The following is an 18,600-nucleotide window of genomic DNA, read 5'->3' as shown; positions in this document are numbered from 1 at the left end:
CATGAAAGGAAAGCGGCTGGATGATAAATCTTATTTTGCCAGCTAAGGGCTTCTATCTCACTGGGTGAAGAAAAATCCGGGGCCAAAAACACTTGCTGTAGCGCGTTCAGGAGCGCCGGATTTAAGCCTTGTCCGCTCTGATCAAACCAGGATTTATGGAAGCATCATAACTCCCGACAACACCCAGCAGCTTATTAATTTTATATATTTCTGTCTGTTCCCTGATATTTCCAGCCCTGACAGTCACTCAAGATAAGCCAAAAGCCCTCTGACAGGATAGAGTGTATATATATTTTTCACTGCTCTCTCTCTCTCTCTCTCACTCTCTCTCTTAGCTGAAACCTTGAGAGTGCCTTGCGGTGGTTTGATTTGTCGTCACCTATTTTTTTTTGTCTTCTAAACTGGGTTTCAATCAACTTGAGCCCTAAAGAGTGGACAAGCTCTCACAGATACGTGTTGGACATGCACGAATCATGTCAGAAAGCCAAAACGCCAAAGCAAACAAAAGCAGAACGTTACGATGTGCTAATTAACAAGTGGAGAAACCAAGGACGGTGTGTTGCTGTGAGACTCGCTGCTTTTCCTGTGTTCATGCTGAGAGTCAGGTGACCCTATGTGATCATTCATATGGTATGCATGTAGTGAAATAACGCATTTGAGCCTAAATCCCTAATTAATAACAGCACAGTGTGTATGCGTCGGGCGCAGTTTTCACTGATACATGCTTACAGTCCGGTTTTAAGCATGGCTTATGGTATACCATCTGTATAGCACAGATTAATCAAATGATTTCTTGGTATTTGTACAATGTGGTGCAAACTATAGAAGGCTTGTAACCTTATTGAAAAACAGACAGCAAGGGAGACATGCATTTTGGTTCTTAATTTAAGCCTTTTATCCACAGTTATAAGGAGGTTTTTATTCAAATAGAAGTAAATTAGTTCCAAAGGACTTACTGTAAAAATATCCTGATTTCCATTGAAATGATTTCCCTAGAGCATTTGCCATTCTCAGTGTCTCTCGTACTGTATATCTTTACAAACCTTAGTTTTTTTTATTGTTTTTTTTAAAATATCAGTCTGAACCTGCTTAATTTTGTAGATGTCAAGGATTATTGCTATATTTTGAAAAACAATATATTTTTTATTTATAATTTTGCTCAACAGCATTAAATATTTAAGACCTGAATGGTCTAACAATTCTGTTTTTAGGCTTCTGGTAGCGTTCCTGAGGAATCTAAGCCCATTCCTCATGAGCAACGGCCTCCAGTTCAGTAATATTCTTGGGTCTGCGTGCTGCAACCGCCGCCTTCAAATCCCACCAGAGATTTTCGATGGGGTTCAAGTCAGGTGACTGTGATGGCCCTGTGGAATCTTCTAGGACTTCTTCTGCAACCAAGTCTTGGTGGAATTTGAGGTATGCTTGGGATCATTGTGCTGTTGGAAGGTCCAATGACGCCCACACTTCCTCACAGATGGCATGACGTTTTCTCCTAGGATTTCCTGATGCTTCAATGAATCCATCTTGCCTTCCACACGCTGCAGGTTTCCAGTGCCAGAGGATGCAAAGCAGCCCCAGAGCATCACCGAACCACCACCATGCTTGACTGTGGACAGAGTGTTCTTTCGAATGTTAAATGGTCTGCACTTATATAGCACTTTTATCCAAAGCGCTATACACTGTGTCTCATTCACCCATTCACACACACACTCACACACCAATGGTAGCAGAGCTGCCATGCAAGGCGCTAACTTGCCATCGGGAGCAACTTGGGGTTCAGTGTCTTACCCAAGGACACTTCAGCTTGTGGAGTCACGTGGGCCGGGAATCGAACCGCCAACCCTACGATTAGTGGACAACCCGCTCTACCACCTGAGTCCTTGGGCAAGACACTGACCCCCAAGTTGCTCCCGATGGCAAGTTAGCGCTTTGCATGGCAGCTCTGCTACCGTGAGTGTGCGTGTGAATGGGTGAATGAGACACAGTGTAAAGCGCTTTGAAACCGCTAAGCTTAAAAAAGCGCTACATAAGTGTAGACCATTTACCAGCACCTGTTTTGCATATCTGTGCTGTTTGAGGGATTCTATTCAGGGGGTTGAATCATTTTGAGACTGGAGAAATCATTATAAGTTGCATTTTCAGTTGAATTTGTGGAAACCACTTGAAGCATTCGTCGTGTTGAACTATTTCAATTGCGTGTGTTTGATTTGTTCATCGCAAACAGCTGAAAGTCTGTACGTTTTGACAATAAACCTGATTTGCACTGGGGCTTGAATCATTTTGATTGCACCTGTGTATATGACAATTTTAAGTAAAAAACCAATCAAAAAATATGAATATGTTTTTAAAAATGAATGGATGAGAGGATTAAACTCTCCTGGGGTTTTCAAAGAATTATATTCAAATGTATAATATCTAAATTATTATTACTACATGAGTCAGTAAGATAAAGTGCAATGACGAGTAATATCTCTGGTGTTTCTGAAAAAATAAATAAATCAATGAATGTTTTTATATAATTGATAATTTGTTCAGTTAAAGGTGCAGTTCATCATTTGATTTTTATTATAGACCTTTGCATTTCTATGCAAAAGACTTTGTTCTTTTCTTCATTTCATGCTTCTGTTTGCATTTTTTTCCAGCCCAAAAATGAGCTGCACCCTCAGCCAGCCCGTAGAAAACTGCTCAGCTCAACAGCTTCAATTCCATTCAATTTGATATGTATAGCACTTTTTAAATGGATATACATTAAATCCCCAATGAGCAAGCCCGAGTGGCAAGGAAGAATCTCCCTTGTCATCCTCTTCTGGCTGACACCGGATAGTCTGATTATAAATCATTACAGTATACAGGTGGAGAACTGACTATCCAAACAGGACTACGTTTGTGCAGATTGTGAATAAAAGTCCTGAGAAGAGCACAGGACAGTCTTTATGATTACAGCAGCAGCTCTTAGATGCGACTCTAGAGTCTGCAGGTGAGATTACCCCGTGATGCAAAGCAGAGTTTTGGGGATGTGCAAATATCTTCAGGTATATGTAGCATCATTTAATGGGTGGAGACTTGCCCAACTGCAATTCCTCTCGTAGGCAGCAGAGGGCTCAAATAAAAAACCATTAAATTATCATCTCTTTTGGTGAGACCGTTGGTGATTCTTGGGCTCATCAATAGCTGCAGTTGAGTTCATCTGCTGTAAATTTTCACGATCCACAATAAGCCATGATGACCTCTGGCGTGTAAAGTTTATGAGAGCATTATAGCCCCTTTATGGCGCCATTCACAGAGACTGGACAGATGGTGCCATCCAACATCTCTCTCTCTCTCTCTCTCCTCTACAATATAACACACACCATGTGTGTTCCACACTCTGCACACTGCCCCAATACAGTATTAGCAGAGTTTCACAGGACCGGGTGTGTCCTCATGTTGCTTCCACCACTTCTTTAGCATGAACAGCAACGGCTGCTGAAAAGAACGACCTACTGTAGAAAGTGAAAAGGAGAGAGAAGCGGTAGTATAGAGATAGTATAACATCCCTCTCTGTACACGCGCGCACACACATACGAGGATGGATGGCGCTGTCTAGGCAAGCAGACACACTCTGTCATCCCGTTTTGTGTACCTACAGCAAGGCTGCACTCCATGTCCCGTCACACCTCCTCGGAGAGGTCACGAGTGTGTGTCTTTCTCTTTCTCTCTCTCGCATACACACGTCGGGAGAGACACAGCATCCTGAACCCATAATCACAGCCGCTGTTACAATACAAATCCAGTTTTAATGTTGTTGCCCTTTTGTGGTTTCCATGTAGTCCCATTTTCAACACAAACACGAATATACACTATAATTAAAGATGTTAATCCAGAAAGGCAGACTGGTGCATCGTACCAGAGCCCAAATATACAGTGCTGTGAAAACGTACTTCCTGTTTTGATTTCTTCTGGGGGTTTTTTTTGTATACATCTCATAGTTTTAGATCTTCAAACAGAATACGACATAAAACAAAGACAACCTGAGTAAACACACAATACAGTTTTTATTAGTATGTTTTTTTTGAAGCAAAAAAAAAAAAAAAAAGTTTTCCAACACCTATGACCAATGTGAAAAACTAATTGCCCCCTTAAACTTAAAATCTGGTTGTGCCACCTTTATCAGCAATAACCGCAATCAAATACTTCCGATAACTGGAGATCATACTTTCACTTACTTCTAGGACTAGGACTTACTCCTATGATTCGGATCATTGTCTTGTCGCATAATGCAGTTTGCGCTTGAGTTTCAACTTACTGACTGAAGACCGGACATTCTCCTTTAGTAAGTTCAGGTAGAGAGCAGAATTCATGTTTCCGTCAATTATTGCATGTTGCCCAGACCCTGAAGCAGCAAAGCATCCCCACACCATCACACTTCCACCACCATGCTTGACCGTAGGTATGATGTTCTTTTTGTGGAATCCAATCACATTACAGTCCCTGTGAATCAGAGTGACTCAGACGCATTTTTAAATATCCAATAGTGTGTAGCTTACTTCACAGCCCGGGCTAAACCGTACTTGACAGTACCATGGATTTTTATAATGCTTGGGGCGGGACACTTCAGATTCTACAGAGCATTTGATTGGACAGAAAATCTGGTGAAAAGCTGAAGTGCAGAATGATGTCATCAAAATTGTTGATCCGTATTGGTAGTAGAGAGAGAGACTGTAAATTTTCAATGCATATATCTTCTAAATGTGACTTTTTTTAAAAATTCTTTTTGGAACACACTAGCTAATAGATAACCTTACGCCTAACATCTTCATACTGATAGCCACAAAACTCCAATTTTGAAATTCTGATTCATGGGGACTTTAAATTTGTAAAAAATAAATAGATAAATTCTGAGATAAATCTATAAAGAAAATGCAACTTACAAGGGTTACTGCATCATTATATATGTATATAAGAGCCTATCAGGATCAAGGTTTATCATAGAAAGGGGCAGGGATTTATATTTATGGGGGCATTTCTAATTAGCATATTCATAGAATCTGGATTTATTCATGAGGCTTTATGTGTAGACTTTTGTGAAAATTCTCCAAACAAGTTTGGTAGGCTTTATATGTTTTAATATTATATATGTTGATATTTTAAGCCATTTTATTAACATCGAATATAATGCACGTACTACATATTTTCTTGTAAATGCAGATGCATTTAGATCAAAACGACGTTATTTCATTAGAAGCCCACTTCAATGGTCTCATAATAGTCTTGACGATATGGTAAAATGAATAAATCCGGCCTTATTTCTGATACATTTTATAGATTATGTGATGTTGTCTGTGATATTAAGAAATTAACAAGGAAAGCTTACCTGTAAGCCCTTCATTCAGCTTTCTAACACCAGACCTCCACATTTAATCAATTTTTTATACTCTAAATACACACTGGTCTCTAAGCACTACCAAAAACAGCATATAATCACATTAGCTTTTGCAGATTTTTATTAGAAATTCTCTATTGTGGGCGTGCCGTGTGGAGTGACAATCGACCAGTCGGGGGAAAAAAAAGATCCTAAATCCACTTATCCTGATCTCCAAATATGCTGGGAGATAACCACCATAATGCACTTTAAAAAAAAAAAAAAAAAAAAATGAGTCACAGAAGGAGAACGTGGGAGGATTTTCCTGATTTAGAGTCCCTATCTTCACTCTTTAAACACACAATTGCATGTAGAACTGAAGTGTGAAAAATTACAAAATGTTTAGGAAGATACTGTCCTGCGCAAAATGTAACGATTAGGGCGTTCGAAAATGGAAAGTGGGATCTTATATAAGTCCTAATGCAACCTTGAAAGCTCAAGGAAAGGACTGATATATATTTTGTTCAGTTTGCTGATCTATTAGCCATTACCAGAAGGTTTGCATGGGGGTGGATGTGTGTATGTGTGTGTTCTGTTAAAAGCTCCTGCTCCCACATTGACACAGAGCGTGCCAATCGATACACAAGCATTTCTCACCATCGATTATATAATTATGCTGGGTTAAATCATCATGCCCACGCAGGCCTTTAAAAGATGGACTCCACACACCCTATATATACACACACACACACACACACACACAAAGCTGTGGCACTCCAGGTTGCAGGTACTTCACAGGGCTGATTAGGATGCCGCTGGGGTGCTTTACATCACTCTTATTAGCCCCTGTGCTACACAATAGGATCATAATTAATGGCAGCAGCAGGACCCTGCTTGATCTTTACACGCTACTCTCTCTCTCTCTCTCTCTCTCTCGGCTTTTCTATCTCTTATAAGTCTTTACCATAGTCTAAACCATAGGCAATTCAGAAATCTTCTTGCACAACATACAGTTTTGTATTTTAATTAAAAATATCAATGGAAATAACCGTATAAGCACGACTTTAACCAAGTCATTTTTCTCCTGTAATTTTCTCAACCTCCCCTAAAACAAAACATCAGATTAAAAAGGCGTGTAAACGCCTCACGCTTCGCTGCAGCAACGTTATGTTTTATTTGTAAGATACACATTGTGCAGTGCAATTCGTTTTCGTTTTGAAGAACTACCAAAAAAAATTCGAGCATGAAATTTCTTGGTAGTAAGCATTTTAATAGTGTGTTAATCTGTATCTCATATGACATTGTCTAATTTTTAAGACGTTTGATTTCCCTCTTTTATTCAGCATGTTTACAGCCTTCACAGAACCATCTATAGGTGCAAGAATGTAAGTACTTGACCTTTTGAAACGGAACAGAAACTGCATACAAGAAACTAGTGAATAAGAAGTGAACTTTAGACTCATGAAACAATTATTACGAGTATGTACAAAACCTTAATTATTGATTACATTGTTCAATTAATTAAATTCTGTGCATAAAATAGAAGGAAAATAGTAGTAAAAACAAAAATTCCCTTGGACCTCAGACCCAACTTTGCTCCCCCAGTTTCACACAAAATTGGGTGTCCATGGCACCAGTACTATAACTTTGTCAAATCAAACTAAGTCAGACAAATTTTTTGCAAATTGTTAAAACTACGCACATAGAGTGTGGATGAAAAAAGTTGTAGCTATAACTTGTCAAAACTGTGCACAGAGTGGAGCTGAAAGAAAATTTCTACAAGTTGTAGCTCTAAATCATTAAAACTACACACACAGATCAGGTATGGAAAAAATTCTACAAGTTGTAGCTATAACTTGTCAAAACTATGCACACAGAGCAGGGCTGAAAGAAAATTTCTACAAATTGTAGAATCAAACTGTCAAAACTAAACACACACAGAGTAGGGCAGGAAAATATATAGCTTGTAGCTACAAAAGCTACGTACATAGCGTGGGGCTAAAAAAAATTGTACAAGTTGTAGATATAATTTCTCAAATCTATGCACAGAGTGAAGCTGAAATAAAAATTCTACACATTGTAGCTACAAATTGTTAAAACTACACACATAGATCAGGTCTGAAAAAATTTCCACAAATTATAGCTAAAACTTGTCAAAACTATGCACATAGAGTAGGGTGGAATTTTTAAAATAAGTTATAGCTATAAATTCTAAAAACTATGCACATAGGGTAAAGCTGAACGACAATTTCTATAAAGTTGTAGCTACAAATTGTTAAAACTACACACAAATCAGGTCTAAAAAAATTCTACAAGTTGTAGCTATACCTTGTGAAAACTATGCACATAGAGCTACAAATTATTACATCTATGCACATAGAGTGAGGGTGAAATAAAATTTCTACAAGTCGTAGCTACAAATTGTTCAGAGTAAACCTAGAGCAGAGTGGGGCTGTGGTAGTTTATGTTGAAGATGTATATTATGGAATGTTACATACGAGGCATATACACAAAATCTGTGTTACAAGTTACAGATTTATGAACTATGAATGTTATTACAGTTAGCAGGCATTATGCAGCGTAATGCCGTGTGTAGCTGTACACAAATCGATGCCTTCAAAAACAGTGTTGTAATATTGTGTGTGCATGTGTGTGACAGAGATGGTGCCTGTATGTCCATATTACTATATGAAGGTGTTGGTATGGATGATGATTGATTAGTTTTCTGTGAGGAGATGTATATTTTGCATTTTTTGGAAGGAGTCTCCAGTGTCAGTGCTTTGTTACACAGACCTAAAGAAAGTCTTCCAGACAGAGGAGTTTGTGCTTTCCTTTTATTTATTTTATTTTTTAAATGAACATTAGTATTCGCATAACAAACTGTATGTCTTATTAACATTATTATCTTTTTACCAGAGGCCAAAAAAAATGGAGTTTTCACCTCTTTTTCCCGTGTTCAGCACTGAATTCATTCGTAACGTCACACTCCACAGTAGTGTTTAATGGCTCATATAAAAGTTGACACTCGGTTGCGGCAGTTGTATACGGTCTCTCACTGTCAAAGAAACTTTAGTTGTGGCGTTTTATCTCTGTATCAATGTTACGGTGGAGAGGTGTGAATTGTTTGCCCAGCAGGGGGCTCACACCCCTGCCCTTTCCCATCGCCCTGCTCACCAGCAGTTAAACACAGAGTCACGATACTCTACACACAGAAACCCAACAGTGTCCCGACTCATCTTATAACGAACCTGCGGCGAAAAAATCATCCGTTTATCCTGATTGAAAATTTCTGATAAGTCGATTTCCGTTCTGCCGGCAGGACGGAACAGCAGTGTACTGTGAGAGAGGGTTCAATTCAAGAAAGAGAGAAAAATGAGGCTTATGAGGGTACGTGCTAATATGTTTGTAGCTGATTTAAGTGACTGTTGATATTAAATGCAACTATAACAGATAAAACGGATTGAAAAGTGCAATGTGTCATTCTTCAATGAATAAAAAAAAAAAACAATGTGAAAAACTGCTGTGGTATAAGAGGAATAAAACACATCAGGAAGCGTTGTAATGGGAAATGAATCATCTTCATGGTGGTAACACTAGCTTCACATTTTATTCCTGACTTATCTTGATCCTTTCAGACATGGGACCATTTTTTCCAAGAGGGAGTTTTGACCCCCATGTGCACGGACACCACTTTTAAAAGGACGACTTACCTACGTTAACTCTATGTTAAGAAGTAGAGTGACATATAGTGAGTGCACTTCGTAGGGCTCTATTCCATCGTGTGTTTATTGCAACAATATGAGTAGTAGGGAGCCATTTCCGATTCAGACTCTCACTTCTTAAACACGTTACCTCTCTCTCTCTCTCTCTCTCAATCTTCTCCCCCTCCTTCTCTTCCTTCTCGCTCCCTCTCCTCCAGTCACACCAACCCTGACCGTGCACACTTACCGCCTGGCTCAGCGCAATCAATTATTGTTGCGACAGAATCATTAATAATTTCCTAATGAAAACGATTCTGTTGATCTCTGTTGTGTTTTAATTAAACATAATTACGGCGGCGCTCTGCACTGCGACGGGGACCCCTTCAGGGTACGACTAAGTTTTAATACACTGATAATGAATTTTTGACATTGTGTTCTGTTGTTTGGTTATTACGCACTCACAGTTTGCCTGGCTTTGCAGATAGCAGATAATAACCCAGGCACCTCCTCGCACTTCGCCACCGTGACACTCAAAGCGGAGGTTCAGGCGAAAAAAACAATTAAAACGTGCCTCTTTTTGAGGAGCAGTTTTCCTTTCTGTGTTTTAACTTGACTTGGCTTTTCGTGTTTGGCTGAAACTTTCGAATCCGATATGAAGAGTTTTGAGAACAGTGAAGAGATGGAGATCTGGTGTGTGTGTCGCAAACTTTTTGACTAGAAGAGCTACAGTGTAAAAAAATGATCAACTGAACAAGCCTTTTATTAATAGTACTACAAATAACTCAAGAAAAGAACAAAACACGATGGGGCATGCTGTTATAGAAAAATAATCATCAACATCAATCATTTAAAAAAAATATTTGATTAAACCACACATCATACTTTTTTATCCGCTTATAGTTGCATTTAATGTGGAATGTCTGCAAAACAAGCTAGCTCTTATGTTATAACATCTATAATCAGTCGCTCCCTCACTTCCTTTCTCTCTCTTGAATTTAAGAGACAGAAAACGCTCCTTGTCTCGTTCCGTTACAAAATGCTGACACTGAAGACTCCTTCCATAAATGTTAAAGAAACCTCTCCTGACAGAAAACTTCACCACTTCAACAAGTACAGGTTTTCCGTCGTCAAATAACAGCATGTTTAGCACCTGTTTATTATTAGTACGTATCGTATGAATTAGAACAAACGTGTTCATGAAAACTTGGGATTGGTCTCGTAGCCGTAACTACTGTAAGAGCTGCGGTTATAGAAAATTAATCAACACTTTCAGACCAGTCAGTTTTGAGAATTCAGTTGCACTTTGGTATATCTTAAGAACTTGTCGATTATTTCATATTACTGTTCATATAAAAAAAACAATAAACGACTAGAAAATAAAGGCGAGAGAAGGTAAAATGGATGAACCGTGAGATTTGCATACAGAACGGTGCTTGATGGTATTTTTTTTTTGCTACATGTTTTGGCAGCATGCAATGTATGGAATATAGCATGCACTAATACAATTGATTTTGACTTTTTTTTTTTTTTTGCCTCATTTATTAAAGTGTTATTAAACAGTCCCTCCAGGATTTAGCAATTTTGCGACTGCAGAAATTAATGCAAAATCAAGGAAACAGCGCAGTATTCAAAATTACCACAGATTTTTGCCAAGACGCTTCATGACGTCATCGCAACACGCATTCTTCAGCCAAAGGCCTCTTCGAGTCACGCGCGCCGAACATGAGTACAGCTAAAAGGTCTCATTTACCAACAAGCATCACTGAACGATAACAATTTCAGCAAAAATTTTTTTACAAAAAAAAACTCTAAGTTGCATCGCAAATTTTGAAGAAGAAAAAAAAAAAGAGCCACGACTAAATCAAGCATTTTGTTCATTAAAAAAAATTAAATTAAATAAAAACTCTGTGAAATATTGATAAAACTTGTCTGGTTCAAAGGTCCCGAAAAAGTGCACAACAATACAAAGCAAATTTGATGTTCACAAATTTCTAACAATAAATTAAGTGAAACTATGAAACACTTTTTCGTCCATATTTTACCAAAAATGTTAAAAAATGCACACTGATGTCCACAATGCACGACAATATTTCGCATTTTACCCTATATACTCAAGTTTTTTGTTCAGGGTTAGGGGTGGCGTTCAGCGCTCGTATCTTTCCTTCACGACTTGATGCGTATGAAATTACACGAAATCCAACCACTAATTGAATTCTCCCTGATTAATATTTTGATCAGGATCTTAAGAAAAATGCAAGCAGTACCCTTTTAATGTTAACAGAGTTCAAACTGTTCGACAAACAATGTTTTCCGTCTGCTTCTCAAAGCAAGACCTCACCCAGAAATATCAATAGTGAATGTGAGCGAGCGGGAACTAATTAACATTACGCGAATGTCTAACTCCACCTTGCTTTCATCGGCTTTCACGTTTCACGTTAGCATGTTCGCGTGTAGAGTTTCCGTGCGAGAGAGAGAGAAAAAAAAAGGGTTGCTCGTGTTTAATGAGAGTAGTGCGGGGAGAGTCTGGGAGCTGAAAGAAGCTGCTGGAGTGTGTAGATGGGGTATTGTGGCACTTGCAGGTGGATAATGAGTTATGGTGATGAAGTGGAGAGGTTTAGTGCTGCCTGGATGAAGTCTCACTGTGAGGCTAATGTAAAACAAATGATACCACTTGCAAACTGAGATACAGTAAAGAACTCGTTCTATAACATACAGCACCAGACAGAACCTAAACAAATATTCTATATGAGACGACTGCGTATGAGAAAAGTTTGACACTCGAGACACAATCTTGCACTTCCTAATTTATAGTCTAACACACTTCCTGTAAATGTAGCATGACCCAATAGCAGACTGGATTTTGCCTGCACGCTGTAGTTATTAGCCTGCAGTGGTCTATATATAGGTCGAAGCCTGTCCTGCTTGCTTGAAGCAACCCAAAGGGGAATCATTCTCACCCATTTATAATGAATGATGCCACACAGAATGCTGGGATACATTCATTACCAGGGCATTTTCTATACAACCCACTCTTCAGCTTGGCCTTGGTTTCGTATTACTAAACATGCACATAAAAGTCATTCCTGTGAGCTGATGTAAGTACGAGCAACAAATAGTTCACTACAAACTGTACCGAGTACATTCCAGACATCAAGAACGTCCACTTTGATTTTGGAAAGAAAGCTGTGATAGAGCCAATATCATACAGCTCTTAGCTCTAGAATCTTTTTATTAGCAGCTGTTTCATATAGTAGGTCTCCTGGCAAAAAAAAAAAAAAAAAAAAGATTACACGTAATCGTCTTTAACAGCTTATCAAAACTTTAATGATTCCGCTGATAAAGAGCACAAAGTTAAGTAGCCAGTTAAGAGGATAACTCCCCCAGAGCAGTATAGTGATTAGCCGACAAGAACCAAGAGGCTGAAAATCCACCAATTGCAAATCCCGCTCGTTCACTTGTTCGTTTCAGATCCCGGGTTGAGCCGAGCTGTCCTTCACAATTCACCCAACTCTCATCGCCATTTATGTACTCTGTTACTTATTTATTTATTTATTTATTTTCAAATGTCACCCTACTCCAGACTACTTAGCCGGAGCTTCATGTAAAGCTTTAAAATTGTAGTGTCAATGTGCTGCGATCTGCAACAATGGAGCGCACTGTGAGTCACCCACACGCGGTAGAACGTAAATGTGAGACGACAGGGAGCCTCAGATCTCATCGCTGCAACTTTGTTATGTTTTGACAGCATGTGTAGGTTTGTGTTGCCGTGCTGCTATGAAGATATTACGATGTTTCTCCTGGATAACATGTAACGCAAGCAGACTGGATGTAAAATTTTAAAAACCCTCTGTTATTAAATTGTGTGTTTGGGTTGTTGTTGTTTTTTTAGTTTTATAACTGTGTGGTATCAAACTGATTTTTTAAAATGAAACAATGCTTATAAAAAGACGTGTGTGTGTGTGTGCGTATTATATGGATGGTGGTTTGGCAAAATCTCCTGGATGTCGTTGTGGCAGAAATCTGGCATACAGCCAAAAAAAGACATAACCGTACTTCTCGAAAAAAGACAATGGAAATGTTTTCTAATCTGGCTTAATCCAACTTCCTGCTAAAATCATCATACGGGGTAATATTGGCTGGTAAAAACAGTCAGTCTGCATAAACATGACTCAAACCTTGCTAGTTAAGTGTGATTTCCTGACACAGTGAGTGCCACAATTTGATCAAGTTATACATAGTCACTCCATGTGCTGCAGCAAACTGAACATACGCCTCATCAGTTCAGATTTTATAATCCGTCATCATGTCTGTGAATGAAATGAATGAAATCTTGATGCAAGTCTTCTCTCTTTTCACTTTTTACGGTGAGCGAACTTTACAACGCTAGGACTTGTGTACACGTGGCTGAGATGCAAAAGAAAAATATCTTTCACTTCAGGAAAGTTTCCAGAACTATAGCTAGTAGAACATGTCACAATCTCACCATGTGAAGGGTTTTCCCAGGTCTAGATTAGTCACAGTGTATGATAGGACAGACACCCCAACGCTGACGTATTCAAAATACAGATTAAAATGCATTTCCATCTATTACCCCGATTCTACCTCACTGTGAAAGCGGATAACTTGAGGAAACTAATTACCTCAAAATTATTAAGTTGATTAATCAATTTCTTTAAGCCAAATACACTGAACTGTTTAACTCAAACTTTGTCAGTTAAAAGAAATTTTTGTTATATTTAAGTGTATCTGGCTTAAGGTAATTAGTTTCCTCAAATTTTTTGAGTTAAATGAACTCATCTGGTTTTACAGTGCTGTTCTTTTTTTTTTTTTTTATTCACCCAATCAGTTTCCTTACTCCAGTGCGCCCCATCCCTTTTGTGTCTGGCTGCAACTCCCCATCCAGTTCGTAACCCCCTCCCTCTGGACTTCCCGAAATTATACTACAGCAACCGTCACAGTGGTCAAGCCAGCTGTTTGCAGAAACTGGAGTTATATAACGGATTGTAGAAACTGCTTATATAATGGATTTTACAGGAACCACCAGGTGCTGGGACAAAAAAAGCTTTCTACTGCACCGACTACTGTACTGTAGAATTGCTGCCTCTGCTGCCAGGTTCGAACACTATCGTACACAACAGCTATCAAACACACCGATGAATGAGGCATCGCTAACCAGAAATAAACAAACAAACAAACAAACAAACAAACAGACGTTTCTTCACAGACCTTTCTTCTCGCTCAGCTTATAACATCAACGTGATAAATAAGTAAGACATGTGGGTCATTTTCAAAATCATCTCAGGAAAAAAAAAGAAAAAAAAAAAGAACAATTAATGGATTGAAACTTTTTTGTTTAATTTTGGTTTTGGTTATTTACTGTATATACAGTACTGTGCAAAAGTTTTAGCCACCCTATTTTTTATTAGTACATGCTTTGTTATAGATTTTCATTTTATGATTTCTACATTGAGTCAGTTCACAAACATTTTCAGTTTCCAAACATTAGTTTTCCAACACAGATTTACATTTTACAGAAAAATGCCAGTCAAGAAAACAACATATTACGTAAGAAATTATTTTTCAGGCAAAATAATAATAATAATAATAATAATAATAATAATAATAATAATGAAGGTTGCAGGGTTTTGCTACAAAAATAAAAGTCTACAGAAGAGCTGTGGTGCTTCTGCAAGCTGCTCTATGTATAATATATACAGCGTCCTCCACTAATATTGGCACCCTTGGTAAATATGAGCAAAGAAGGCTGTGAAAAATTGTCTTTATTGTTTAACCTTTTGATCTTCTATTTGAAAAATTCACAAAAATACAAACAAATAAATACAAAAAAATAAATAAATATCTATGTTAAATGTAGGTGTGCAGCAATTATTGGCACCCTTATACATAAAAGGTTGCAACCAAAATTATTCAACCCCATTGCAAATCAGGTTTATTTGCAATGCACAAATCAAACACAAGCAATTTAAATAGTTCAACACAACGAATGCTTCAAGTGGTTTCCACAAGTTCAACTGAAGATGCAACTTATAATGATTTCTCCAGTTTCACAATAATTCAACCCCTTCATGGCAAGCATCTTTAGTACTTAGTAGAGCACCCTTTTGCTGTTATGACCTGCTGCAAACGAAATGAATAGCTTCTGACAGCGTTCCTGAGGAATCTCAGCCCATTCCTCATGAGCAACGGCCTCCAGTTCAGTAATATTCTTGGGTCTGCGTGCTGCAACCGCCGCCTTCAAATCCCACCAGAGATTTTCTATGGGGTTCAAGTCAGGTGACTGTGATGGCCCTGTAGTATCTTCTAGGACTTCTTCTGCAACCAAGTCTTAGTGGAATTTGAGGTATGCTTGGGATCATTGTCCTGTTGAAAGGTCCGATGATGCCCAAGCTTCAGCTTCCTCACAGATGGCATGAGGTTTTCTCCTAGGATTTCCTGATGCTTCAATGAATCCATCTTGTCTTCCACACGCTGCAGGTTTCCAGTGCCAGAGGATGCAAAGCAGCCCCAGAGCATCACCGACCCACCACCATGCTTGACTGTGAGCAATGTTCTTTCTTCATTCTTCCTCCAGACATATCGCTGATCCATTCTGCTGTAAAGTTCCAGTTTTATTTCATCGCTCCACAGAACAGAATCCCAAAACTTCTGTGACTTATTTATATGATTTTGAGACGACTTTTCTTGTGCTTTTGTGTCAGTAGTGGTGTACGTCTTGGGGTTCTGGCATGGAAACCTGCGTTTAGTACACGCCTTACTGTGCTCACCGAAACCTCAGTGCCTGGTGTCCCAAGTCTTGCTGCATGTCTTTTGCAGTCACTCGAGGGTTTTTCACAACCTGCCTTCTCAGAAATCTGCTTGCAGCCGTTGATAGCTTCCTTTTTCTGCCCCGTCCAGGTACTTCATCAACTTTCTGCCCCTAGCCAGTTCAGGTATTTCATGTGTTCCAGCTCAAGCACACCTGGTACAACTAACGAAGCCCTTGATTAGTTGGATCAGGTGTGCTTGAGACAGCACCTGTTTTGCATATTTGTGCTGTTTGAGGGATTCTATTCAGGGGGGTGAATCATTTTGAGACTGGAGAAATCATTATAAGTTGCATTTTCAGTTGAATTTTGTGGAAACCACTTGAAGCATTCATCGTGTTGAACTATTTCAACTGTGTGTGTTTGATTTGTTCATCGCAAACAGCTGAAAGTCTCTAAATTTTGACAATAAACCTGATTGGCACTGGGGGTTGAATCATTTTGATTGCACCTGTGTATATATAGGGATGTGCAAAAATTTATAATAAATATATCATTATTTCCTTAAACTAGTTAGGTGTTACACTAGTCTCATCCACATTACACACATTTGCAAACACCTGAGAAATACAGGAACACAGAAAAGGAAGGTCTTCGAAGGTATATATCCCTGTTGTGTCATTCACTGTCTATGTGCTGTCCTTTAAATGTAGACGATGGAACCAAAAGAGAAAGCAAGTGAACTGTATGTGTTTGTATGTGTGTGTGTGTGTGTGTGTGTGTGTGTGTGTGTGTGTGTGTGTGTGTGTGTGTGTGGTGGAGTGATAAACCTGGGATCTTACCTTTGCTGTACACCACGCAGTTGTTTTTGTTGTCTTCTGCTCCTTGCCAAGTCACATCCAGTAGCCACCTGGGGCCTGAGCTCAAAACCACTGGGACTGGAGCCTTGGTTTTCTGTAGGAGGAGAGATAACACACACACACACACACACACACACACACACACACACACACACACACACACACACACAAGGCATTAACTTACTTTGGAGGTGATTAGGGAGCACATTATTAAGAGCATGATATGCTCAACTGGCATCCAACGCTTTTTGTAAAGCCGGAAGAGCAAAAAAAAAAACAAAACAAGGATCCCTCACGTGGCATTTGAAGCTTTTTTTTTTTCCTCCCTGAGACTTTTCAGGTCCTTACAGGATGCGCCAGGCTTTTACAAGAGCAGAGAATTATGGGAAAATATTTTGCACGGCGATCCCGGTGTCAGATCTCTCCCGATTAGCCGCTGATCTCGGGTGCCTGGGAAAATTACGGAAAGAATGCAGATGGCTTTCGGCGGGGAAGAGAAAGCCGAGGTGAACTTTGGGCACGTTGTCCAATTGCTTATCGGCTCCGCGGGCCGGGAAGAATTTAAAGAATCGGTCTCCATTTCAAAGGGCGGCGGAGGTTAGGTGCCGTAATGCACCGGCGAGTTATTCTGAATGTGCAATATCGTTTTTCTTCTCCAGGCGCCTGGGTCGAGCTTGAAGTTATTTCTCTAAATCAAAAGTAGTGAAATAGGGGGCATTACTCTCCACGTGCCCTGATGTGGACAGAGGGCCACTATGGCTGTCTGGCTGTTGTATTTATTCTTCACTTGATTTTTATTCAATTTGTATTTTTTTTTTTTTTCCAAATGGCATTTCCACCCTCCATACAAAGGGCAATGAGTGCCTGGAGTACATCATGGCTGAGCTGCACTGCTGTTACAGTAGCTATTGCTATTACTGGCAGGCAAAATGTCAGGCTTTCTAGGCCATTACTTGCCAACCCTCAGGCTCTTCTTCATTAGAGCACCGCTGAAATGGTTCAGCTAACAGAAAATGGGTGGTGTGCCGGCTTGGCGTTCTCACACCGGAGCCATATTTCCATAGGAGACGCTCTCATGAGACACCATTACTTTTGCTAGCACTTTTTTTTTTTTTTTTAAAAACTCTTCTGAGTGTATACAACAGTTACATTATTTCAGTGGAATGGGATATGATGTAAAATGCAATACTGTTGTTCAGATTACACTGTCATGACTGTACGGTATATTGCGTGTATTTAGCAAATACTTGATTTGCATCGCAGGCTCTTATGTGGATCAGTATTATACATTATATATCTATTATATATATTCTGATCAGTTTGTCCTAAATTTAGTCAAGTCAAATTGAGCTATATAGCACATTTAAAAAAAAAAAACAAACAAACAAAAAAAAGGTTTTCATTGACCAAAGTGCTGTACAGAGCGACCTTAGAGTCCACAGACTAATGAGGTTTTTGGATCTTCGATATTTTCGCAGAATAATTTCTCACAGAGAATATCACCATATCAACAATGACGCCTTTTTCAAATCAGTTTATGCCGCGCATCTATCATGCAGGTTCCTGTGGATGAATTGCTTCTATAGAAGTATGTTAACATAGACATAAAACACAACATAAAATGGTCAGAACTGCTGCTCTAGAAAATGAATCAAAACCTTTTGACCAATCAGATCCAGTTCAGACTGAAGATTAAAAAGGGAAAAAGGACAGACGTTAAATGTTTAAATTTACCGTTATGTGTTTATCCTTTTTTTCCATACCAGCCATTTTGAGCCAGTTTGTATAGAAATGTGGTAGAAATATGGGTTTATATCGGAACTCAGTAAGACCGCATGAAGTAGGTCCGGCTACCAGAGCAATTCAACTGACAATTGGGGAAAAACAGTTAGATAAATAAACAAATAGTGCATCTCCTATTCATTTCTGTTTCT

The 18,600-nt window shown here is 39.0% G+C and overlaps 1 protein-coding gene across 1 annotated transcript in view; it reads right to left on the bottom strand.

Moving 5' to 3' along the window:
• zfpm2a (zinc finger protein, FOG family member 2a) overlaps window positions 1-18,600 on the bottom strand; it is a 173,425-nt gene that overhangs the window by 35,516 nt on the left and 119,309 nt on the right. The window contains exon 5 of the mRNA XM_017453833.3: window positions 16,649-16,760. Within this exon, the coding sequence (XP_017309322.1) occupies window positions 16,649-16,760 (112 nt within the window). The remainder of the gene's footprint in view (window positions 1-16,648; window positions 16,761-18,600) is intronic.

Source organism: Ictalurus punctatus, chromosome 23 (genome assembly GCF_001660625.3).
Source record: "Ictalurus punctatus breed USDA103 chromosome 23, Coco_2.0, whole genome shotgun sequence".
NCBI lineage: Eukaryota > Metazoa > Chordata > Actinopteri > Siluriformes > Ictaluridae > Ictalurus > Ictalurus punctatus.
This window is presented reverse-complemented; position numbering and strand designations above follow the sequence as displayed.